We start from the raw sequence: 27,121 nt of genomic DNA, 5'->3' as shown, positions 1-27,121 counted from the left end.
ATTTCTTTATTTATTTCATTTATAGCCCATCTTTTCTCCAAGGAGCTCAAAGTGGCGTACAAACTTGATGCTTCCCCTCCCAATTTTATCCTCACAACAACCCTGTGAGGTAGGTTAGGCTGAGGGGCAAAGTGACTGCCCAAGGTCACCAAGATTAATGACTGAGTGGGGATTTGAACCCTGGCCTCCCAGATACTAGTCCAACACTCTAACCACTACACCAGACTAGGTCTCTCAATACCCTTAACAAACAACAGTTCCCAGGATTCTCTAGGAGAAGTTAAAGTGGTGTACGGGTGCTTTAAATGTATGGTGTGCATGCAACCTAAAAATCGAATAGTTTGCTGCCCTTCCATGACACCCAGTGTCAGCTGCCTGAGGCAACTGACTCATTAAGCCTAATTCTAGAGCTATCACCTTTTGTCTTTGAAAAATCAGATCCAGAATGGCAATCCTTGCATTAAATTTTCCAGGCATGGATCACCTTTGTTGGATTAAATCAGTGGAATGAAATTCAGAGAAAGCTAGGCACACCTTTGTTCCCATTGAAAACAATGGGATGGAAAAGTTTACCACTACAATTCAGTTCCATTGATTATAATTAATCACTGTTTCTCTGGATAGTGCTCACTGTCTTTAAATTTCAGTGTTGAATAGTGACTAAATAATAGATTTATTCTGTGCAATGAAAAACTGATGGGAAAATGTAAACCTTTTATTTGGAATCAGCTGTATTGGAATATTTTTTTAAAATTAGTTATTAGTTCCATTAACAGAACAAGGTCCAGGTCCTCATATTATCCTTCAGCTCTAGCATTGTCCATATTGGCTGTTTGTCATAGGCCAGTGCTGAGCCATGCTACAGAATATGTTACCTGGGAGCTGATAATGCTTGATGTGGGCAGTCACATCATGACCCCTGCTTATCTGATTTTTAATGTTTTTCAAATGTTACTAGCAATGGCTTTTACCAGAAGCTACATAACATTGGTTTCCATGACCATGAAAATACTGTATGTGCCAGCCCTGAAATAGATTTATATCATCTGACTTTCAGTATTTGTACTGGGGGGAAAAAACACTTCCTAAGATTTGTAGCACAAACTTTTTGCAAACATGCTATTTGGCTATGGTGTGACTGTGCAGGTCTAGAGACCTCCCACAAAATGAAAACACAGAAAGCTGCTTTATACTGAGTCAGACTAATGGTCCATCTAGCTCAATATTGTCTACACTGACTTGGCAAGACCTTTCCAGGATTTCAGACAGAGAACCATCTTAGCCCTAGCTGGAGATGCCAGCGATTCAACCTGGGACCTTCTCCATGCAATGCAACCGCTGAACTATGACCCTTCCCCAAAATTTCTAAAAAGCAGGCCAGGAGGAGGAAGAGGACAAGCAAATTCCCAGAGATACCTATGTCAATCTTGTATAATCCATATGGATGCTGCATGTGGATAATACAAAATAAGGGGGGGGGAAGAACTAGACAAAGAAGCAGAAAAGGAGCAAGCTGTCAAAGGCAAAGGCAAAAATGGCACCAGGATGAAATTACCTGCAATGTTGACATGCTGTTATTAGCACCCTCAAGATCACACCAAGATTGATGCCATGTGACAACCCTGTGATTTTACAAATAAAGGAATTAGAACTAATAGGAACTATTTATTTTTGAAACATCAGAAAATATTTAACAACTTTGTTTTAAACTGTTTTTTAAATATTGTATTTATATTGTGATCCACTCTGGGACCTTTTGGTAAGGGCAGATACTCTTCCTCCTCGTAATAATAACAATAACAATAACAACATCCAACTTTTTTTTTCAACAGAGGATTTTTTCCCATTTCCCGAATTTAAGTGAAAAGTTAATTTTCAAAATACTAGCAATGTAATAACTTCCAATAATTTTGGCAAATGACTCAATTCTAAAAAAATATAAGCCAGACTAAATCAAAAAGGTTCTAGAAAAACATCCTGGACAAAGTAATTTTGCAAATCACAGCATATCAGTAAATGCAGCTGTTTTCACTACTCTCAATGGGGAAAAATATGAATTATTTTTTTTTAAAAAAAAAATTGCAAAGCTGAGACCAGTTCTAGAAATGCAGCAGGAACGAGGTACACCTTAAGCATCTGAGCTCATGCAGAAGGTTCTCCAGAGAACACAAATACAGAAAAATTGTTATTTTTTTCCCTGAGGAATTAGCAACTCTTTAAAACACACCAAGGGCAGGATGGGATACACATAGCACAGACTCCATGAACATCACAGTATGAGGAAGAAAATTTTGCAATGCGTCGCTGATCACAATAATAAGGGGTGTTCACATGTCACAAGGAGCCTAATCAAGGCCTTCTCATTTGTCATCCTTAAATATGCATGATTATCTGCAGATTGTCAGTACTTCTCTACTATTTGTCCACCTCCATACACACACGAACAGCTATTTTACATGTTATTTTACAGGCCAGAGTTCCAGCCTACATCTCATTCCTCCAACTCCCCGCCCCAGCACCCATGTCCAAAAAGTGAAAACCATACAGAACATCACCTTAGGAGACATAAATAACTAAGACAAGTATGACCACAAAACAGTTTTGCTGCCTTAGTTGTTGTAGGAACAAGTGCTCTTGGTGTCCGATGTCCAGTTCTTCTTCCATTCAGCAATATGTTGCTTTAGAATTCCGGACAAGTAGCAAAAAAATCAAACCAAAATGAATAAAAAAAGAACTTGGCTGAGTCCCATTGGATTCACCACTTGACGTATCATGGTGTTGAAGGTGGTTTGGGAGAGGGACAGGACCCTTGGCTGTCAAAGCTGGCTGCTCGGCCATGCCACTGAAGAAAGGGAAAAGGCAACAAGTTATTGAACAAAGTCATAAACAGGCCATACAAATGTGCTAACATTCCTAATACAGAGGTCCATGTGGGCTCAGGCACACATGGAACTCCTGCTCAACTGTGCCATCCCATTCATTTAAATGAAGGGGTGCACAGTTGCAGTCTCCAGTCCATCGACATAAATAGGTATATCCTTTACACGCACACAGGAGCTTTTACAAAAGTCTTTGAACTGGGGCAACTCTGTTTTAAATGTAGTTTTGGGATGGCTAAAAATGAATATTTTACAATTAAAATGATAAATACAGATCATTATTTCCATCTGAAAGTTTCAGATTGGTTCTGGGAGAAAGGAACAATTTCTTTCTGGGCTGTCCATTGATTCTTAGAATCAACCAGTGTTGGACCTTCAGTGTTGTGTTTCACAGTAATGCAATCAAATATTAGTTTCCAAAGTGTGCACGCACAATTAACTTCATAATTATAAACTTTGTTGTCATCATCATGAGATATAAATCAGTAATATCCCCAATTTGCTGAATTTGAAAAACTAAAAGCATGATTATAAAATGGAGGGGGAAACTGCCTAGGAACCCAGTGGGTTTAATGGTTACAGTGGATAACTAACTGAACTTGAGCAATCAAAAGAGCAATTTTAGATTTTAGTACCACTGTATTTGGCAAAGGTGACACCACATTTTGAGTACTGTATTCATCATTATCATCATCATCATCAATTATAACATGTTTACAACAAATAAAAATCAACAAATAAACCTGTTTGTGTGCTTGAAATCTAGTAAGACGGATGGAGACAAAAGGAACGAGAGGCAAGGAATCAGAGCTTCTATGTTAATAGAACATAATTTGAAAGAAACAGAAGCTAAGACACACAAACCTGTAGCAAATCAATCATACTGCAAAAGCAAGAGAAAAATCTTTTCAAAAGAAATAAGAGAAGTAACCAAAGGAACTCTCTTCTGTGTTCCATAGTTATAGAATAGCAAGAGAGAAAGGCTGCCCTTGAGGTTGGTCCAGAAGCCGCAACTGGTGCAAAATGTGGTGGCACAACTGCTCACTGGGGCAGGGTATCACCAACATGTCACCCTGCTGCTGAAAGAATTGCACTGGCTGACTATCAGCAACCAGGCTAAGTTCAAGTCTCTGGTTTTGGCGTACAAATCCCTATACAGCTTGGGACCAGGATACCTGAAAGACCGTCTTATCCCTTATCACTGTGCTCTGCAGGTGAGGGCCTCCTGCAGATACTATATTATCAGGAGGTCAGTTCTGCACAACATAGGAAGTGGGCCTTTAGTGTTGTGGCATCTACACTCAGGTATTCTCTCCTCTTAAATATTAGATAGACTCTATCTCTGTTATCTTTTCGGTGCCTACTAAAGACCTTCCTCTTTCAACAAGCCTTTTAAGTACAGTCTTTATCTCAGTCTGCGTCTGTGCTGGAATTGCTTTTTAAGATGTTTTTAAAGCTTTTTTTTTTTTAAAGATATGTTTTTAAAGACATTTTGTTTTAATATATTTTTTAAAGATGTTTTGTTTTAATATGGTTTAAAGTCTGTTTTAAAGATGTTTTAGAGTGTTTTTAGTATTTTTATTTGTCGCCTGGGCTCCTGCTGGGAGAAAGGGTGGGATATAAATGTGATAAATAAATATTAAATAAACAGACATAGAGAAGACGAGTATAAGAATTAGGGGGTTTAACAATCAACAGTGCAATCTTAATTACGTCTGCCCAGAAATAAGCGCCATTAGGGATGGAGGAGAAATTCAATTCTGTTCACATTTAAAGATGAACCTATCTAATTCACTTTCCAAAACAATCTGAGAACTGAAACACAGCCACGCTACAAAATTCACAGTTCCGAATTTTCCAATGGAGTTCTCCAGTCAATGTTTATAAAAATGCATATATTGGGGAAAGTGAACATATTGGTGAAAATAACATGTAATTACTTTAGGGGAAACCGCTTGCAAAAATGTGTTTTTTTGGAGAAATTACCAGTAAAATGCTGATAAATTTTGAATTTTTTTAAAAAAATTGCTGCAGAAATGTGGAGAACTGAACTTAAGATAAGAAAAATGAGAAAATGAGAGAACCAAAACTAGCAGATCTGTCCATCCCTAAATGCCACTGAGTTCAATGCTGCTTACTCCTTCCTTCAAGGTAAGTGGGAAGAAGGATTGCAACCTAAGTTAGTGTTAGAAGAACAAAGGACAGAGAAATCAAAGCACAGATATAAAGCAAGTTCATATAGAGACCTTTGTGGGGATCTTGAGTTTGCTTCTGCTGCTGGGAGAGCCAGCAGAAGGTGGAGAGGAAATTTCCCCAATCCCTTGTGTACCCCTAAAGCTCCTCCAGAGGGTTGGGGGACCTTCTGGAGCAGAAAGAGAGATGGAACAGGGAGCTGTAGAGGAAGGGGGAATAACTAAACATGGCCTCTTCCATCTTCTCCTGGTGGGATCCTATGCTGGATCTCAGTCCCATCAGTGAGCAGGGGGTTGGACTCAATGGCCTTATAGGGCCCTCTCACCTCTACTATTCTATGAATGAATAGAAGGACCTCTTCTGTTCACAGAAGCCTACTAAGATCTTGAATCAACAAACTACTTAACATACAGTAGGGCCCCGCTTTACGGCGTTCCGTTTTCCAGCATTCCGCTGATGCGGCGGCTTTCAATTAGGGGAAATTCCCTGTTTTAAAACCGATTTTGCACTTTTGCAGCATTTTCACGTCATTTTCGCACAGTGCGACCCATTATAGTCAATGGGTTCCGCTTTACAGCGATTTCCGCTTTACGGCGGGGGCCTGGTCCCTAACCTGCCGTATAAGCGGGGCCCTACTGTATATATTAGAAGAAAGTGATAAAGAAAGACAAGGGGATGGAGGGGAGAAGAGAACAGAATGAAATGTTCAGAATATATGACAAGGATAACCAAATGATGGGAAAATGAAATGAGCAAACTTCTTAGCAGAAAAATGTGAATAAGATGAAAAAGTATTTATAGTGAAGAGTGAGATTTGAGCCAATAACATGTGTTCCTTTGTGAGCGCTGCAATTCAAAAGGGGTTGATGCACTGGGAAAAATTTAGGTCAAAGGTAGAAAAGGCTGAAAAAACATTGTTAGCTATTTCAAAATATGTCAGAATTCACAGCTGAAATGGGTCACAATTTGAGTGTAAAGAAAGAAGAGTCCTTTGATTTTTTTGTCAGCTGTTAAATACCAAATACCATAAGTTACCATTCTCAAATATAACAGAGATTCAACAAATGTTTTCAATTTATTATGTTAAAATTTTGTGGGGTGAAGTGGCAGGGTGGTTGGTGCAGTGTTAACTCACCACCAGAGCCAAGCTGGCACTCATGGTAGTGCATTTGAACCATGCGAACCTCACTACCACCTTGCCCCTCATCTTCTCTCCTGGTAAGTAACAGCAACCCACCTGAGGGGAAGCTACCATATCCCACTGGCATGCTGGCCCTGGAAGGTTGCCCATGAGGCAATACAGGTCTCAGGATGAAAAAGGCTCTCTACCCCAGGTAAAGATCTGAAGAGAAATCATATGATGAAAGGCATAAGAAACAGGGGAACCATTGTTCCCTCCAATACCATCACATGGAACACGAAGAGAGAGAGAGATGGGTTCAGTTTAAATATTAGGAGGAAAACAAATGTCCCAAGCAATGAGAACAGGGAAGAAATGGAATAAGCTGCCTAGGGAGGTTGTAGAATTCTTTTCTTGGTGATTTCTAAAATAATTGGGGATTATATAATAGGATAGACCAGTCTTCCCCAGCCTCATACCCTCCAGATGTTTTAGACAACAACTTCTACCATCTTTCCTGCCCATTAGCCATGCTGGTTGGGGTGATGGAAGTTGTAGTCCAAAACATCTGGAAAGCATCAGGTCGGGGATGCCTAAATACAAGGTGATGTAGTGGCCAGAGTGTTGGACTGATGAGACCTGGGAGACCAGGGTTCAAATCACCACTCAGCCATGTAGCTCACAGTATGATCTTGGGACAGTCATTGTCTCTTAGCCTGACCTACCTCATAGCATTGTACTGTAGTGAGGATAAAATGGGGAGGGGGAGAACTATGTTCACCCTGTTGAGCCCTCTGAAGGAAAATAAATAAATAAATAAATTGCTACACATGCTATTTTTTAAATTTTATTTGTATTGATTTTAAACATGCATGCACACTTGTATAATATTAGGATTGTACTTTAAGAGAGTACTGTTATTTATTTAAGTAATATAAAAAAATAGCAGTAACAACCCTGTCGTTACATAGATTACTTAGATAATCTAGAAGTATGTTGCAAGCCATTATCCTATTGTTGAGCCCTGATCACCAAATGCATCATGAAAAGTAAACAAAACCAGACGCAGCCAGATTCCTCATCTTATCTACAAAAAAAAGGCTGCCCTTACTTTGGCCTCAGTGTTGCTTCCCATTATAGCATGTGGTATTTTTTTTCTTTTTTAAAAAATCCTGAACTACATCAACATTTAATTCAATTATGCTACTAAAAATTAGCTAATGCAGTTTAGCAGGATCCACTTCCTAGTCATTAGGTCACTGTTCAAACTGAAAACCATTCAGGCTGGAAGTAAACAATACAGTATAGCACACAAGATAAGCACATTTTTAGATACTTTAGATTATAAATTACTGGCAATCTGCCTTCAGGGAATAAAGTGTAATTTCAAACAATGTTACTCAAGGTTCTACATTCTGGCCTTCTGGTCTCAGGGCTTGTGTTATTATGCAGGCAAGTGTCAAGCTAGTTCTATGAGCAAATGACAGTGCATGATGCAATGGGCTCACAACAGTACTTCTGTGCTTCTTCTTGATGTAGGGCTAGGTACTTCAAAGATGCCTTTGGTATACCATCCAAAGCCCTACATTTGAATATATTGACAGTACTGTTCTTCCATAATTCATGCAAATGAGAGAAAACATAGCAAATAAAATGCTCCACCTGAGAGAAAATGAACAAATTAAGCAGCATTGCATTCCCCAAATATTTAGTTGCTTCCAGTGGAATGATGTTGATGATGTGCCTTCCCAACCATCTGCTCCCATCAGTGGCACATGCCCTTGTCTCCTCTCGCCTAGACTACTGTAATGTGCTCTACGTGGGGTTACCCTTGAAAACGGTCCGGAAGCTGCAACTGGTACAGAATGCGGTGGCTCGCCTGATCAAAGGCAGCCGCTGGTGAGATCACATCACTCCAGTGCTGAAGGAGTTACACTGGTTGCCGGTTGTTTTCCGGGCCCAATTCAAGGTGTTGGTTTTGACATTTAAAACCCTACATGGTCTCGGCCCAGTCTATCTGAAAGAGCGCCTCCAGCTTCATCAGGGATGCCGCGCAACAAGATCAGCCTCAAAAGGCCTTCTCTCTATCCCGCCAGTTAAAACAGCTAGACTGGTGAGGACTAGAGAGAGGGCTTTTTCAATTGTGGCTCCCACTCTGTGGAATTCCCTCTCAAATGATCTCCACCATGCCCCCGCTATGATGAGCTTCCGCCGGGCCTTGAAGACCTGGCTCTTCAGACAGGCTTTTGGGATGGGTTAGGTTTTATTACTACTGTTTGAGATTTTAATGTTTTAATGTATTTGTATGTTCTTATTCTGTACGTCGCCCACAGTGGCTGGACAACCAGCCAGATGGGCGACTAATAAATCAAATAAATAAATCACTGTACATGGCACCTTTCAGAGATATATAGGTCCTCAAGACTCTGCAAGTGCTAGTGATCAGCTGATCATTGGAGCTTCTGACGCCAGGTGCACAACACTTTGCACAGGGCATTGCAGGGCCCACTGATCAACTGGTCATTGGGGCCTGCAAACCTTCTTTTGACTGAGCCACATCTTTACCTGCCTCATACCTGAGGTCATATATGATGTCAGGTGCAGGGCAGGTGGTTGTGGCTTAGTCAAAATGGCACCATGGTTCAAATTGGGGAGGGCTGCAAGGTCTAATTAGGCCCATGGGCCAGAGGTTCTCCACCACTGCCATAAATACATAGGTCCCTCCTCCAACGAGCTTACAGTCTAAGTATGATGATCCAATGCCACATTTTATATGACCAGGACACTTAACATTGGTCCTTTTTGTTTATTTAACCTTTGTTACTCTTTGGTTCTGAAATGGCTCCTGCCCTTTGCATATCCAACACATTTCCAACTTCAACCTTCCCCCCTCACTTCTGAGTTCTTCCACAGAGTCTTTCTTGGATGCTGTTTAGCCAGTAGAAGAGTGGCTCACCAGGTAGGGAGGAACCACTATACTCACTTCCTGGCAGGTGGGTTGCTGTTGCTTACTAGGAGAGGGATGGGGATGGGCAAGAAGTTTGGTTTTGTGCAAATGCACCAGCACAGCCAATCTGGCACTCCTGCCAATGTGTTTCCACTGTATCAACCTCCCTGCTGTCTCAGCAGTCTGCTTCCTGGTAAGCAACAGTGAGCTACCAGCCAGGAAGCTAGTGCAGCAGCTCTGCTCCACCTGGCAAGCCGCTTCTGTCCATTTGTGATGTTTGCAGAGTAGTCGTCATGATGGGGAAGATTAGATTGGCTTTTACATTCTAGCCCTCAGGATATTATAGAACCTTCAGAATCCCGCTGTAACGAGTTCGCTGGGCACTTCCAACATAAAATCTCACGCATCCGCCGGGACTTAGACTCCAGTATTATGGCAGTTGAACCTAATGAGGTATCCGGAGCACGGTCTTGTCCTCATTTATTGGATGAGTTTCAGTTGGTACAGCTTGAGGACGTTGACAAGGTGCTTGGACTGGTGCGTGCAACCACCTCTGTACTGGATCCTTGCCCCTCTTGGCTAGTGAAAGCTGGCAGGGTTGGAACAGCCGGCTGGGCCAGGGAAGTGATAAATGCCTCCTTGAGAGATGGAGTGGTCCCTAGTTGCTTAAAAGAGGCAGTAGTGAGACCACTCCTGAAGAAACCTTCCCTGGACCCAGATAATTTGAACAACTATAGACCGGTAGCGAATGTTCCATTCCTGGGCAAGGTCTTAGAACAGGTGGTTGCCAGCCAGCTCCAGGTGCTCTTGGATGAAACCGATTATCTATTTTTTTTTTTTCAATAATTTTTATTCAGATTTTCATAAAACATACAAGACGAAATCATAAAACATTCAAAGACAAAAAACAAAATCAAAAATAGTTAAACAAAAAAAAAAAAAAAGAAAAAAAAAACACCTCCAGAGGGTAGGGCTTGGGGAGTATGGATCGATACCCTGGGCTCTCCATTGTGGAGTCCCACAGGGATCGGTCTTGTCCCCTATGCTTTTTAACATCTACATGAAGCCTCTGGGTGCGGTCATCAGGAGTTTTGGAGTGCGTTGTCACCAGTATGCTGATGACACGCAACTCTATTTCTCCTTTTCATCTTCTTCAGGTGAGGCTGTTAATGTGCTGAACCGCTGCCTGGCCGCGATAATGGACTGGATGACAGCTAATAAACTGAGGCTCAATCCTGACAAGACTGAGACACTGTTGGTGAGTGCCTTCTCTGACCAGATGGTGGATGTTCAACCTGTTCTAGATGGGGTTACACTCCCCCTGAAGGAACAGGTTCGTAGCTTGGGGGTTCTTTTCGATCCATTCCTGTCTCTCGAGGCGCAGGTGGCCTCGGTGGCACGGAATGCGTTCTACCATCTTCGGTTGGTAGCCCAGCTACATCCCTATCTGGAAAGCGACGACCTTGCCTCAGTTGTGCATGCTCTGGTAACCTCTAGATTGGATTACTGCAATGCGCTCTATGTGGGGCTGCCTTTGAAGATAGTTCGGAAACTACAGCTAGTGCAAAACGCAGCTGCTAGACTGCTGACGAGGACTAGGTGGTCCGCACATATAACACCTGCTCTGGCTCGTTTGCACTGGCTACCTATCCGTTTCCGGGCTAAATTCAAAGTGCTAGTTTTGACTTATAAAGCCTTACATGGCGCAGGACCACAATACCTAGCAGAACGCCTCTCCTGATATGAACCTGTTGTGTGCTCAGAAGCAATGTATTTCCACAAGGACAGTAAAACAGGCAATTGTGGGGTTAAGCCAGCAATGTGTTCGTGCCAAGGCCAAACTGCAGATGTTGCTGAGCAAGGGCACGGAATGAGATATAAGCGCTGGGCAAACCAAAAGCAAAGAGTGGGGGTTGTATTGGAGCTAGTGATTCTTGTAACTGAATGTCTTTTGGAATAAAGACTCTTAAACCTTTTAATGCGTCTGAATCTCTACCGGACCTGAAATCCTTTAACCGGGATACTCTTAGCAATCTCTTGTGCCAACTGGGTTCGCTGCATCACACAGAACAACAGAACCTACCCGTTCACTACGTTATTTATTTATTTATTTATTTTATTTGTTTCATTTTTAAACCGCCCATAGCGAGTAGCTCTCTGGGCGGTGTGCAAAAGATTAAAATACAGAAATACAAAATATCACAATAAATAAACAGCAAACAAAAAGATTTAAAATTGTAACATTAAACGCATTAAAATGCCTGGGAGCATAGCCAGGTCTTAACCTGGCGCCGAAAAGATAGAAGCGTCGGCGCCAGACGTACTTCTTCGGGGAGGCTGTTCCACAGTTCGGGGACCACTACAGAAAAGGCCCTAGATCAAGTAACTGTCCTCCGAGCTTCCTGATGGGTTGGTACCCGGAGGAGGACCTTAGATGCTGAGCGAAGTGACCGGGTCGGTTCATAGCGGGAGAGGCGTTCCACAAGATACTGCGGTCCCACGCCGTGTAAGGCTTTATAGGTCAAAACCAGCACCTTGAATCTGGCTCGGAAGCAAATGGGTAGCCAGTGCAAACGGGCCAGAACAGGCGTTATATGCGCTGACTGGCTGGTCCTCATCAGCAGTCTGGCTGCTGCGTTTTGCACTAGCTGAAGCTTCCGAACTGTCTTCAAGGGCAGCCCTACGTAGAGCGCATTACAGTAATCCAACCTAGAAGTTACCAGAGCATGAACAACTGAGGCGAGGTCATCCCTGTCCAGATAGGGGCGTAGCTGGGCTACCAACCGAAGGTGGTAGAACGCATTCCTTGCCACCGTGGCCACTTGCGCCTCAAGAGACAAGGAAGGATCGAAAAGAACCCCAAGACTACAAACCTGTTCCTTCAAGGGGAGTGTAACCCCATCTAGAACAGGGTAAACATCCACCATCTGAGCAGGGAAGGCATTCACCAACAGTGTCTCAGTCTTGTCTGGATTGAGTCTCAGTTTATTAGCTCTCATCCAGTCCATTATCGCGGTCAGGCAGTGATTCAGCACATCCACAGACTCACCTGTAGAAGATGAAAAGGAGAAATAGAGCTGCGTGTCATCAGCGTACTGGTGGCAACGCACTCCAAAACTCCTGATGACGGCACCCAGAGGCTGCATGTAGATGTTAAAAAGCATGGGGGACAAAACCAACCCCTGTGGGACTCCACAATGGAGAGTCCAAGGTGTCGAGCAATGTTCCCCAAGTACTACCTTCTGGCGACGATCCGCCAAGTAGGAGCGGAACCACTGCCAAGCAGTGCCTCCAACTCCCAACTCCGCGAGTCTCCCCAGAAGGATACCATGGTCGATGGTATCAAACACCGCTGAGAGATCAAGGAAAATCAACAGAGTCACACTCCCTCTGTCCCTCTCCCGACAAAGGTCATCATACAAGGCGACCAAGGCTGTTTCAGTGCCAAAACCAGGCCTAAAACCGGATTGAAACGGATCCAGATAATCGGTCTCATCCAAGAGCACCTGGAGTTGACCGGCGACCACCCGTTCAACATCTAAGGCCCTCCTCCGAGTTCCGACTCACAGAGAAGCTCGGAGGGTCGTAACAAGATCTAGGGCCTTTTCAGTGGCTGCCCCCGAATTATGGAACAGTCTCCCTGATGAGGTCCACCTGGCGCCTACACTTTTATCTTTTCGGTGCCAGGTGAAAACCTTTTTATTCTCCCAGGCATTTTAATCTATCTTTTAAGCTTTTAACGTATATTAGGTTGTTTATTGTTTAATATTTATGCTCTACTGTTTTTGTGATTTTATTGTATTTTATCCTATGTTGTGCACCACCCTGAGAGCCTTCGGGCTGTGGGCAGTATATAAATCGAATAAAATAAATAAATAAATAAATAAATTGCAACCAAGTGAAAGAAGGGTGCGGTGTGTTTAGCAGCAGGTGCTTCTGGGAGCCAAAGGAAGAAGGGAAGGACAGGCTGCATGGCAAAGAATGTGCCTAACAGCACCCAGGACAAGTCAATGACATTATTAACCCATATCCTGCACTGGGCATTGCAATCCCAGCTTCCTTTTTCTACTATCTTGCAAGAATAGTGAGGCGATTGCATCATGTCTTCTATTGACAGGGATATGGCAGACTTCTACATAAAGAAACATGAATTTCTAAAGGACATTTTCCTGCAATAAAATAAAATAAAAATATCCCTTAAGTGTACTTGTGTGTGTATGTATGTGTGTTATTTTCTAAATATAAATCTTATATGTGAAATCGTACACAGTTCCCAAACAAAAGTAATTCTGTAAATTTACATAAGTAATCATTTTTCACATAACCCAATTGTTCAAAATAGAAAAATAAGGCCACTTTTTAAACTGTTAGTTTTTTTAAAAAAACAAAACAAAAAACATCCCTACAATAACATAATATACCATTCATTGGATTGGGATGTTTGAGTTGTGGGTAATAGCTCTATTTTTAAATGATGATTCAGCTTTTATCACCAAGTAGCAAGGCTAAAGAGAAACATTGGTCTCTTGATGATCTTCTCTAGACCTTCCTTTGAAGAATTCTAAAAGATCCCTAGGCTTGTACAAATAAATTCAGGGTGTATTCACTTGTATATGGTTACAATTGTGTGAACAGGTGATAACTTCATATACGCATAAGGTTGTCTTTCAAGCCATCGATTGGGATGGGCAACCTCATGCCCTGGAGGCCAAATGTGACCCTCTGACCCTTTCTACCTGGCCCCTGTGACTCTCCCTAAACCATGATCCTTCCTAGGGTAATCTTGCTCCATTGAGTGCTTTTGCCTGGCTGGAATGCACCTTTGAACTCTGATTTTGCCTCTTGCTTACTTGAACAGAGAGAGGAGTGTATATAAAACTTTGATTTATACTGTATAAAGGTAAGAAGTACACCCATTGCTCCACCCACCTGGAAAGCTCCTCATTTGTGGCCCTCAGGCTGAAAAATGTTCCCCATCCCTGCCTTATGGAATGAATTTTCCAATACAGGCAAAAACTGCAAATATAGAATGGGAACATCTGATACCTTGATACAATCAGCATATAGAACAAATAAAGTCCCTTAAAAACATCTAAGAATAAATTTTAAGCGTTTTCTGTTTTATAGCCATTTGAGATACTGGCAAAAAATTGATTCCAACCATGACATACTCTCTAGAGAAGCTTCGTTGCTCTAAATACACAGATGGAATTGCTTTTGAACAAGCCCTGCAGGGTGTCACCTACACTCATTAAGTACGTGGTGTATTATTTTAAACATATGTCACAATCCCAAATGACTGAAATGGTCTTACTAAATTTTAGATCTGTTTTTATTGTAATGAGCTGATGAATAATATGAGTTTGCAATGCCAGCCAAGCTCACCCTCCAGAAATCTCTGCTAAGCCCTTTTCCCATTAATAGGCTGCTGGTTTATTTTTATTTCTTTTTAAAAATATATATTCATGTAAAATGACCCTCGTCTGATGGATACCTTGAAATATTTGGAGTGAGACAGCATCACAGGAGAAAGGGAGTGGGATGACTCTGCTACAGGGATCATTGCCTTGGGGACACTCAATCCAGGTGCTGGATTTTGCTGTTGGCAGAAATAGATAAAGGGTCATTTGCTGATGATTTATAGGGTACGTTTGTGCTAATTTGATTAGCACTAAGGGGCTGTTTCAGTTTACCCACTTTAAGGCATACTTAAAGGAAATATCTAAATAGCAGTGTTGAAGAGGGCCAGACATGCACTCAGTGTACATTTACCCTTTGTAGTCCACAAACACACCAGCAGCTACATCTCTCACAGCCCCCCCCCCCACATCCTCACCAGGTCACAGATCAATGTGAGCAAAATGATTGATTGGGAGACCAGTGCAGGCCACACAACCTACACCAAAGGTTTCGTACTGTGAACATGCATCAATAGTGACCTATGCAAACATATTTTCCACATTTAACAGTTAGCACCCACACATTACAAATAGAAAATGCAAGCAGCTGCAGTCTGGATCTGGCCTGAGAAATTGTACTTTGGTTTCTCTTCTGCTGGGTAAAGAGTGCAAAAAAGAGCACTCTTTGGGAAGGGCTGTGGCTCACTAGTACAGTACATGCTTTGCTTGCAAAAGGTTCCAGGTTCAGAGCTGAGAGAGACTGCTGCTTGAAACCCTGAAGAGCTGCTGCCATTCAGTATAGACAACCAAGTTTGACAGGTGGGTAGGACCATCCACCTGTTAATCACCTGATGTCACAATGACGTCATGTGATCCTTTTTGCCCCATGTGGTGATTCTTAGGGCTCCAAAGCAAGCAGGGGGAAGGGCTGAAGCTCACTTGTAGAGCATTTGCTTTACATGCAAAAGATCCCAAGTTCAATCCCCAGCATCTCCAAGTAAAGCTTGGAATCTTCCCTGCCTAAAACCTTGGAGAGCCACTGCCAGTCAGTGTCGACAATACTGAGCAAGATGAACTAATGGTCTGACTTGGTATAAGACAACCTCCTTTGTTCCTATGATGATCAGCTGACCTCAGATGTAGGGCAGGTAGTGTGGTTTGGCCAAAACACCCTGGTGAGCCAAGTGGAGAGGCCAGGGGGCCTAATTAGGACTATAGGCTGAAGATTCCCCACCGCTGGTGTAGACAGGACTGAGGTAGATTGACCAATGCTCTCACTCAGTATAAGGCAGCATCCTATATAACAGAAAAAGCCAACAAAGAACTTAAGGCCAGAAATCCAAAATATCTCCCATGGAAGGGGGACACTCAGCTCTTTTCCTGCCAATCGTAAGAAAATTGGAATAGCCCTGCTGGATCAGACCAAAGTCCACCTAGTTCAGTATCTCACAGTGGCCAACCAGATGCCTATGGGAAACGGGACATGAGTGTTGCAGCACTCTCCCCACCCATGTTGCTCAGTGACTAGTATTCAGTGGCATATTTATTTGTTTATTTCTCACCTTTCCTATAAGGTGCCCAAGGTGGCATACAGATATGGTTCTTCTCCTCCCGATTTTATCTTCACAACAACCCTGCGAGATAGGCTAGGCTAAGAGACCATGACTGGCCCAGAGTCACCCAATGAGTTTCATGGCCAAGCAAGGATTTGAACCCTGGTTTTCCAGGTTCCAGCCCCACACACTAACCGCTATATCACATTGGCTCTGGCAGTGGGATAACATAGTCATCTTAATATTCTTTGATAATCTTATCCTTCAGGAATTTGTTTAATCTTTTTGATTAGACAAGCATTGAACTGCCTCTAACTAGTAAAAGAAACTAAGCTTTCAGCAATCCAGGATTCTCTTCCTGTAACACTTGCTCAGAAATACGGTAAAGTTTAACTGCAGCTGCTTTGTACATACTCATATAAGTCGCCAGATGTTTAATAATGCTGCACATTTCAGAGGCATGTATGGTTTTATTTTTGGCAAAATTGGAGCTGTTGTTTGCTGAACAAAACAATGGCATATGAGCTCAAGGGAATGCTGTTCTGTGCCTTTGTACATCTTGCCTATTTTCTAGAGATTCTTAATTGGTCCCCATCAGTGCTGTAACTGAGCAACCACCAATTGTGTATCAGGGTGCAATGGCCAACATCTGCAACATCTGGTTCATATTCTTCTTCATATCCTCTAGGGATCTGTATGCTCTATAGTGTTTGGTTTAGTGGTTTGAGGCTTTCACTTATTCTTTATTCATGAATCCTTATTCATGAATGCTTCCTCACCCAGCTTGTTGCTAAGAGTTTGCCTTAGCAAAAGCAGATCAAAGTAGTACATTTTGTACTTTAACTTAAAAAATTGAGGTTTGTGATGGTAATTAGCACCTGTGAAAGCTCATATTTAAATGAAGGTGAGCCTTCATGTTTTGATCTGTACTAGGCTCTATGATGGTTGTTACTCCTCTCCAGATAATCTTTCCTCCAATGCAATCTGGAGCATAAGGCCTCAGGTTCTGGTTCCCATCCCATAATTTTTTAAAAAATGTTTTCAATAGCCTAAAGCGATTCTACTTTGTGTTTCCCACTAAGGTCTGCACCTCTGAGAGAAATTAAACTACCTGGGTTGAATTCAATCCTGTCCTTCTCTGAACATCTGTGAATTAAAGCAATTTTTGCAAATATCCCCTTCCCTCTGTAGTCCTCCCCAAATCTTTTCCAGAAGGTTGGGACCCCCCCCCCCAAAAGCAGCATGATAAGGTGCCTCAGGGTGCCTCGGGGGAATTTATGAAAATGTCCTCCCTTTCTATCTGCAGAAGCCTCTGCCGGATCAAAGAGCCTTCTGCAAACTGAAGGACAGTATTGGATGTAACCTCATATGTTTGTACTTAAATGTGATCAAAGCTTTAATAAGCTAATGATTTTCAGCTGGCTTTTATATTACCAGATATTTGCATACTTCTTGCTGACAGAGCAATGTTTAAGTGACTGTAGCAGCAATCCTAGGCACACTGAACTTGGTGGGATTTACTCATAGGGATGGAAGGATCTGTCACTTTCAGTTCTCTCAGTTTCTCATTTTTCCAATCCTAAATTCAGTTCTCCACATTTCTGCAGCAATTTGTGATTTTTTTAAAAAAAATCCTCATGAAAATTCTTCAGCGTTTTAGTGCAATTTTCTCCCAATAAACACATTTTTGTAGGTAGTTTTGATTAATGTATACATTTTTGCAAGAAATTCCTCCTGTTATTTTCACTAATATATTCATTGTTATGCACATTCCCCTAATATATGCATTTTTATAAACACTGGTTGGAGAACCATAGCGCAAAATTTGGATAAATGCAAATTTTGAAGGATGGCTGTTTTTCAGTTTTCACATTATTTCAAAAGGTGTGAATTTGATAGGTTCAGCTTTAAATGTGAACTGAATCGAATTTATCCCCCATCCCTACTTTGGGATAATAAACACAGTAACAGGTACACTTGTCAGTGAAATCATGTGGCAGGAAGCCTCAGTTGCCCTCCTGAACTCCTGGCACATGAACCTTTAGAGTAGACCACCATTGAAAGCCTGTTTTTCTTGCATGCATTACATTTGTAGGTATGCATATAAAATATTTTATGGGTATATTTTAAATGTAATCTATTACGTAGTGGCTCTGACGGGACTTTAGTACCATTCTTTTAGTACCTGTGATTCCTGCAAACCACACAGTACCCATGTGCAGCCTGCAAGTGTATCTGATCCTCTGTATGGTATGTGGGAGTGATCATGGGGCCAGATGAGCCACACCATGCAATATTGTAGACTTTCCCTGTAGCACATTGAATCTGCTTTTTTATGTTGCATCTTTGGCAAAGAGGACCATAAGAGGTTTTCATGCAAAGGAAGGATGAGGACTGGGAACTGGGCTACTATGGCTGCCATGAAATTCAATTAGGAACAGAAAAACATGCCTTAAACCAAGTCAGACTATTGGTCCATCTAGCTCAGTATTGTCTACACAACCTGACACCCTTCCATCATACCATCATCATCATCAATAGGGTGGGTCCTAAAGTATCAAAGGCCAGAGTAAAGAGGTGTGTCCATATACTGTTGGACCACAACTCCCATCATCCCTGATCATTGGCCATGCTTGATGGGGCTGATTGGAGGAGTCCAGCAACAACTGGAGGGCACCAAGTTCCCCATCCCTGGTTTACACTGACTCACAGTCAGTGAGTCAGTCGGACAGGTGATGTTGCCAGCCATACCTAGAGATGCCAGGGTTTGAACCTGGGACCTTCTGCATGCAAAGCAGTTACTCTGCTGTTGAGCTACGGCTCTTCCCTGAACAAACTGACACTAGGACATTCCGAGATACAAATGCATATGAAACCAGTTGCATGCATACTGCAGTCAGGGGTAACTCAAGCAAATAACTAGTTTGGGGCATGAATGGGCAGCAAAGACCATATTTAGAAGAGCATGGATTTAATCTACTGTAATGCTTTCTATGTGGGGCTTCTCTTGGAATTGGTCTGGGAGCTGCAGTTGGTGTAGAATGCTGCAGCCAGCCTGTTGAGAGGAACACTTGGACACAAACATGTTACATCTGTGCTGAGAGAGTCAATCCTAATTGCAGTGCAGAGAATAATGAAGCAGAATACACATATCTGAACAGTCATAAATTATATTTACAGAAGATACCAGAAGCGGGCCCTATGAAGGGGTGCATGTTACATTCTGGTCAGGGTGCTTTGGGTTGCATTGAAGTCCTTTTCACTGCTACAAAGCCTACTGGTTTAATGCAGTCTTTCAAAAGTGGGTTAGAGATCACCAACAATATTTACTAGGATCTGAGAGGTGAGGACAATGACATGCCATGAATTATCTACCTCCCTTATAAAAAAAAATCTCCTGATCCTGATTGCGACAAAGTCTCAGTTCCAGAATTTACTCCTTGTCTTTGCCTGGCCTTCTCAGTCTCTGCAATTGCTTTTCATGTAGTCAGTCTTCCAGTTAATTTAACCTTTTCCTGAGCAAACAGCACAGATTTCTGTAATTCCTACATTCTGCCACTTCTTAGCTTCCCACCCAGGGCACCATTTTGGGAACATGGCATGGATATGTTTAGTGGGGCCAACTCCCCTTCTCTTTTAGATCATGTGGGATTAATCTTCAGGACAATCTCCAGCTTTGGCAAACACTATAATCTTTTCCCATCCATAACCTGAATTATGTATAACCACACCGCTTGTAGATGAATCCCTTGTAAGGTGCCAGTGTCTAAGCTTGCAGCAGGATGCGCTATGGACTATGGCTACTGAAGAACCTACTGGTGAGTGCATGCTCCTATCCCAAAGAACCCACAAGGCATCTGGGTGTTTCTGTGTTGCACCAGAGAACAGTGGTTGCAGCTTTGGAAATGTTGCTTAAAATCCTCTGGGAACTTCAAAGTGATCTGAACTTAAAAACAAAAAACAATCTGCGAAGACTGAGATCCAAAAATATATATCCCTCTCATCTGGATAAAATCTTTGGTTCCTTGGGGCAACAAGGTAACTTGGTATTTGTGATCTGGTTTAATCAGAGTTTGGGCTCTTGTTTTAAATGACTTTCTATTTCAGTGGGGGGTTTCCTCCCCCCACCCCCACTCCCAGAATATGCTCCAAACAGTTTCTTTTTGCTTTGTTTGCTCTCCTTCCAAAATAGAACGACAGGAAATTCTTTAGGGGGCAAAATGTAGTAGTGGATGCACAGCATACTTGTACTTGAAGTGTTTGTTCTAGGATCACAGCAGCATCCTGTCCCTGATGGGTTTCCTCAGCTTCAGATTAACAAATATCAAAGAGAGAGAAAGAGAAAGGGGAGAGGCAGGGGAGGGAGAGGAGAGAAGAGAGAAGCACACCAACGTGTTGTCTAGTGAATCTTTTCTTTTTTTAAGAGTTAACATGAAATTGATATTGGGAGAAGTCATGTAACCCAACAGACATCTAGACCCTGGCATCCTTCTTGGCATCTGCATCTGACTGTGCTGTACAACAACCAGATATAATTACTCCATTCTACTAGTTTTGTTGACACAGGTGAAGTTAGCCTTGTGTCCTGAACTATGCTTTATTTTTTCTCATGGGTGCAGTTTACTTGTGCTTCAGTGTCAATCTGGAATTGTCCTGAGGTTTCATTGGGCCCTGTGCGGAAGGAAACAGAGGCTTCATCTTACTTTCTTCCCTGACGTTGCAACTAGGAATGTTATTGCACTCTGCAACTGACTCCTCCGGATGATCTATTTATTGAGCATTCACCCTGATCTGCTTGCACAAAGCTTACATGGAGGTTAGAGTGTATCCAGTCCTTACTGAGCATTCATTTTGATTTGCTTGCAGGAAGGTTGTACAATTATAAGCATTCATGCTGCATTCATCCTGATTTGCTTGTAGGGGGTTTATACATCTTCTCTTTAATAATTTGTTCACTCTACACTTTTCAGTCCATTTCCTAATCACTTCCCTAACCAAAAAAGGGTTTTTTATTTAGGGTGCTTTAATCCACTTTAATTGTGCAAACATAATTTCCCAGTGTGCACTTGAATCCCTCCCGTAAAATATTGACAATTTGGAGGGGCACTATGTGCACTGTGTTTCCTCTGCTTCTTTGCCCATTTGCCCATTTTAAGCAGCATAGTTATCAGTTTGCTTTGTAGCTTAATCTCTTGACTCGGCTATATTTGGTTTTAGACTATATTTTATCTTTTGGAATTTTTGTTTGTGTTAGGTTGCTATACTCTGATAAAAAAAGGCCTTTGATGAAGGGCCATAGCTCAGTGGCAGAGCATATGCTTTGCATGCAGAAGGTCCCGGTTCAATCCATGGTATATCTAGGAAGGACTGGGAAAGATTCCTGTCCAAAGCCCTGGAGAGCCACTGCCAGTTAGCGTGTAGAGTCTACAATGACAATACGGAGCTTAGAAGAGTCAGTGATCTGACTTGGTATAAGACAGACTCCTATGTTCCTAAAAAGGACAAATACTAATAGTAATAACAAGAAAAACCCTAATTAGAACCAAGCACAGATTTCCTTTTTAGTGCTGCAGCACACTTCTACAAGCCTGTCACGTTTGTGCTCTTCCTGGGCATTTTTCTTTTTAGACAGTGTGGATGAGTTGCAGTTGCACCCTTTATTGTATCATATCCACATTGTGACTGTTGTTGGCACTTTTATTTGTTCTTTTTTAGATACCTCATATGCTCTTGCTATTCTAGTGGCTTTTTCTAATGTTAAATTATCCAGTTTCTCCCGAATTTCTTTTGATGTTGATCACATGAGGACTCTGTCTTTTGGCATTTATCCCTATCTGAGAAAAAGAACAATCTTATGTATTAGTTGCAGCAGGGTTACTATTCATCAACTGTTTCTGCTGGGCCCTGGTTGTTGTTTTTTTAATCAAAAGTATTCCTCTGTATAGAAATATTGTTTCTTGACATGTAATAGACCCCAAAGTGAAAATGCTAGGGTGGCCATGCATCCTACTTTACAGAGGGCAGTCCTCTCTGTGAAGGCATCATCTACTTGAAGGGCTGCCTAATCCAAGTCTGGTTTAACAATGAAGAACCACAAGAGGAGAGACCAGGAATCTGGAAGTTGCTCATCAACAGCTAATGCCTAGATAACAGAGCAAACAGGCACACAGGCCTCTTGCCACAGTTTGATCTATTATGGTAAGATCTGCTGTGTTACTGTTTAAATTATATTAATTATTTCTAAATCTGCATGTGTATATCTAAATTAGCATGTGCAATTTTTATGCAAATCCATACTCTCTTTGGTGATATATAAGAGGCTACCTGACTGGGTCTTTTTCCTTCTGTAAGCTGGCCACTAGAGCATTGTGCTCTGCAGATGTTACTGCAGATATCATATTAGAAAATGAGCAGTTTTACGGGCTGTAGATGACTTACTGTACATACTTCTGTTCCTGCAATGACCAGCTCCATTAAGTCCTTCCTCTCTACCTAGTTCTCTGCAGAACTTCCAGTGTCAAAGGGTGTGGAAGTGGGCCCATTCTGTACCTTGTTCTGAATTTTAAAGGATTAAAGTTCCACACTTGAGCTGGTTAAAATGAATTGAGATATTAACAAGGTTCTAGGTAAATCCAAGCTAGGTCACAGTGCCTGAGGACTGCTGGAGGTTTTCTGAGCCAAAGCACAGGTTGCAAAATGTGCACGAGTACAACACAACCAGACCAACATCTATACACATTGCTCTTACTTTCACAGTAGACCTGCAATGCTTATTTTTGTGAAAAAAGGTCTTGTCTGAAACTCCCAAGAGATAAGTGGAACCTTCTTTAAAAAATAAAAAGAAAGTTTGGCCTAAAAGACATTATTTAAATAAGATTATGAAGTACTTTACATACCTCCTTGAAAGATTTCTTCACCTCCACTAGCGGGTGCCAATGTGCAATTGGTTTGCGTGGGTAAGCCAGCATTTCATTCCAGTGGTCTCGGCCTAGGCCCTCGGCATTATTTGCTACACGGCAAACCCCAATAATCTCGTTGTGGCCAACTCTGAAACGAATTACCAAACATGGAACATATTTTAGACACTCTTTCTTTTACTATTGACCCATTTAAACCTGACCCTCCTGCTCTTTCTGTGCGTCTTGCTGGAGCTACAAAGGGCCTCACAGACATAGGCAATGGGAACAGAATGCTCATGCAGCATCCCCAACAGGCAAAAATATGGGCAAAATAGGTACAGAGGAATATGTTTCCAAACATAGGGATTGTTCCTGGTAAATAAGGAGTATATGCTATCATCATCGAGATTGGTCGCCGTGTGAAACTCCAAGCCTGAAGCTCAGCATTAAATTTATGCTCCAGTCACCACTAGACTTCACAGCTTCAGAGGAAGCCACAGCCACACTCCTCCCAGGCACAATAAAAGCTCAGGAACATGCCCGTCACATCCAAAAGGAAAAGAACTAAGAAGCCAGGAGTACAGCTTAATGTTTCTAATAACACGATTTGTCTTCTGTATAAGCCAGTTATGTAATCAAGTGAGTCACACCATGGAATTTCGAAAAGGGGGAAACAGCCCAAATGGGATTTAAGCATTACAGAGACTCCTACCTACCGGTCATAATCCATAACAGAGATAAGCAGGCTGACTTGGTCCATGTTCTCTGGAGGGATATCAAAGATTATTGCCTCATTGTAGGTAGGATTAAGCGTGTTTCTCTTTATGGTGGTTTTCTTCTTTTTCAGCCTCCTTCCATCACAGAGCAAAGACACCTTGACGTAAGGATCTGGATGGCAGGACAAAGGGGGGAAAGGCATTGTTGATAAAAGGCCTTCTTTTCTCCCAGGGTTCATGAATCCCTGTTCACATGACCAAATGAGATACTGAACATGTGGAAGGGGGGAGGAAAGCAGGATTGTGGGGGAAAGCTTTCTCCCTATCCTCCACACATTTATCACCTCTTTTGGAGAGAACCTGCGCACATACAACTTGTATACATGTAGGCCCCTTCTGTACAATATAGGGCCCTGCAGAAAGCAGGGTTCCCGATCATGCAAAGAGAGCCTATGGGCACACAAGTTGTATGCATGTAGGCTCTGAACAGAAGAACTGAGATTGCAGCAGGGATCACCACCATAATCTCATTCCCTTCAGGATTCTAATGGTCATTTAAACATGACTACAGTTAGTTAACAATGAAAACCGTGTATGTGAAAAAAGGGGAGTTGATCAGTATATGATTTTTTAAAATATAACATTCTATATATAAACTAATATAATATAAATTTATATCCTGCAAAGTAATAGCAAACTCATTTTCTGTGTGTGGATCCTTATCTAGACAAAACAGGTATCCATGCACAATGGCAGGCATGGATAACCCCAAAGTTTGCAAATGAACAAAACATTTTTTAGGAAAAGTGTGTGTGTGGGAGCCATGGAATCCTGGGTGATTTCTGGAAGTGAAACAAATTGGGAGGGGGGTTTGAGGAGAATGGAAGGCAGTATTCTGGAAACAGGTACAGCTGATTGGCTGGCTGGAACCCTAAACCTGAGCACTCCACATTGTAACATTTTGTTGTGTGTCCAATTAGTTAAATTCTAGTAATGAACTTCTCCTCTGATGCTCCAGATTTCTAAACTTATTGTCAATTCTTGGCTTTACAGCAGAGGAAATGTATTTCTTCAAACCCATTTTTTGGGGGGGTACTTTTCTTTTCTACAAAATTCAATGGAGCATATTTACTCATTGAGTTACATGGTATAAAAGAAAGATCTGGGTTATCACATACATTGTTTTTATAGGGAAACGTTGAATCAGTTGCCTGTCAATCCAGAGACCATGTATGTATAGGTGACCCTATTCTTTTTTCTTTTGGGGGAGTGATTTTGTAATTATGTACCTCTCCTGCAGATTACTTCCTTTCTAGCAGAGTCTTCTGGACCTGTTTCCTGTGCTTGTCACTAACTTTGTCCATTCCCTGTTCTTTAATATGCTACAGATGTCCTTCACCCATAAGCATCCCATCTGGTTGTGCACATCCGTTGTGCATCAATTTTGTTTGCTAAGCTAAATTTCTGTGAACTATTTTCAAGAAATGAAGTCACGTAAGGGGTTTTAATAGCTTTGTATGTGTATGTCGACAGAGAGGAGAGACAAAGAAAAATAAGGCAGCAATACCTTTCTAGCTGCCCCAGAGATTGACTTTGGCAAATTGCTTCTGAGTTTCCAACATAGCTCGAATGCTATGTAGGCTGCAAGGGAAATCACGGTGTATTTAGAAGTTCCAGTAACTAAATAGGGCATCACTGCAGAGCTAGTGAACTGTTTCTCTCTGAACCATCAAGTCGCAGCAATTCAACCTGCATCAAATGCCATCTGAGCAGAAATGTTTGTCTGTCCAAACAGCCTCGGTTATTGCTGCTGTAGAGTAAAATGTTTGTCAGCAAAACTCAGACACTGACATGTGGAAGCCTAGGTCATTAAAAATAGTTGTTATGACAGAAGCTCAAGTATTTGCACAAGGAAAGCTCTCAAAAAGAATTATATATGCGCGCCTGTTGGCTCTGTTATTTTCCCCATAATCCATGGGGCAAACATACAAGGAACAGAATTTGTGAAGAAGGAGCTGTGTTCATCTGTGCAGCAAAACAAAACAAAACAAAACAAGTTTTGCAGCACCTTAAAGATTAAGTCCATGAAAGTTTATGAAACAGAAGATGCGATCAGTAAATCCAACAGATGCAATCTTGGTTTCGGGTTGAACCTAAGCTAGATATGCAATCAGATCAGCTGGATTTACCATTGACTCATTTTTCCTCTGGGTTGGGCCTGCAGCTGACTGGGAAAGTGGTGGACTTGGTAGGTGCATATGCACACATAGATGATATTCAGCAAAAAATTAGGTATACTTAAATCCTATGGAAATTATTATTTGTGATATGTGTGAATTATTATTATGGTTATTTCATTAATATTTTTGTTGTTGATTCATATAGCACCAGCAACACACATGAGGATGCCTTTGTCAAAGTAACAAGAGGGCCAGTTTCTGCCTCAAGGGCTTTGAGACTGTGTACACACCATACATTTAAAGCACATTTCCCCCCTCAAAGAATCCTGGGAAATATAGTTTGTTAAGGATCCTGGGAATTATAGCTCTGTGAAGGGATAAACTACAGTCTCTAGGATTCTTTGGGGGGAAATGTGCTTTCGATGTGCTTTAAATGTATGGCATGTATGAAATCTCAGTCTAAAATCGGACACTGTGGAAATATCAAAGTATGAGCAGGGAGATAGAGTTAGGAGTAAGGCTTACAGCAGTGCAGCATTCGCCAACCTGACACCTTCCAGATATTTCAAACTACAACTCTTATCAGCCCCATCCAGCATGACCATGCTGATGGGAGCTGTAGTCCAAAACATCTGGAGGGCACCAGGATGGTGAAGGATACAGTAGGGTATGAGGACTAAGAGGTAGTACTAAAGGCTTCACAAAAATAACAAGATTTGAGATGGGATTTGAAAGTAGGAAAAGAAGTAGTATTATGCAGGCTGTAACTGTTCACTTTCATCCAGGGATTATTTTGGGACAGAAGTCTGACTCATTTGTGCTGGGTTGTAGCAACCAGAGGGTGAAGCAAGGCCACCTTCTGAAGTGGCAAACATGCAGTAGCTCCTCTTTGGGATTTTTCTGACATGTTTTCTTTCACTGGAGTACTCGTGGAATGGCTTCCACAGAACACTGTAATGTGGAAATACTTACATTTGAAATGATCCCTCCCCCTTTCCAGGTTTATAGCATATGATGGCAAGAATGTAGACTTGTACTTTTTTTAAAAAAAAAAAAACATTTTCCATAATGAGAAAACTATTATTTTGGAACCAGCACTTTGGCTTGGATCCAAGCTGAGCTAGTTCCCTTGAAATCAGTTGGACTTCAGTGATGACTCGTCTCATTGATTTCAGTGGGGCTTATGTTCACCTAAGTGAACTTGTGTAGGTTGTGTAGGGATACAACCCTACACA

The 27,121-nt window shown here is 41.8% G+C and overlaps 1 protein-coding gene across 2 annotated transcripts in view; it reads right to left on the bottom strand.

The window, feature by feature from the left end:
• Nucleotides 1-2,609: 2,609 nt before the first annotated feature.
• Nucleotides 2,610-27,121, bottom strand: part of SYT6 (synaptotagmin 6) — a 110,930-nt gene continuing 86,418 nt past the window's right edge. The window contains exons 4-7 of one of the 2 annotated variants that reach the window (XM_061630344.1): nucleotides 23,707-23,878; nucleotides 22,988-23,138; nucleotides 14,634-14,738; nucleotides 2,610-2,842 (exon numbers count right to left, since the gene is read on the bottom strand). In XM_061630344.1, coding sequence (XP_061486328.1) covers nucleotides 2,771-2,842; nucleotides 14,634-14,738; nucleotides 22,988-23,138; nucleotides 23,707-23,878 — 500 coding nt within the window. In that variant the 3' untranslated portion in view covers nucleotides 2,610-2,770. The remainder of the gene's footprint in view (nucleotides 2,843-14,633; nucleotides 14,739-22,987; nucleotides 23,139-23,706; nucleotides 23,879-27,121) is intronic. The other variant, XM_061630343.1, reaches the window with a different exon arrangement.

The sequence above is a fragment of the Rhineura floridana genome, chromosome 6 (genome assembly GCF_030035675.1).
Source record: "Rhineura floridana isolate rRhiFlo1 chromosome 6, rRhiFlo1.hap2, whole genome shotgun sequence".
In the NCBI taxonomy this organism is placed as follows: Eukaryota; Metazoa; Chordata; class Lepidosauria; order Squamata; family Rhineuridae; genus Rhineura; species Rhineura floridana.
Note: the sequence above shows the minus strand (reverse complement) of the source record. Positions and strands in the feature narration are given on the sequence as shown.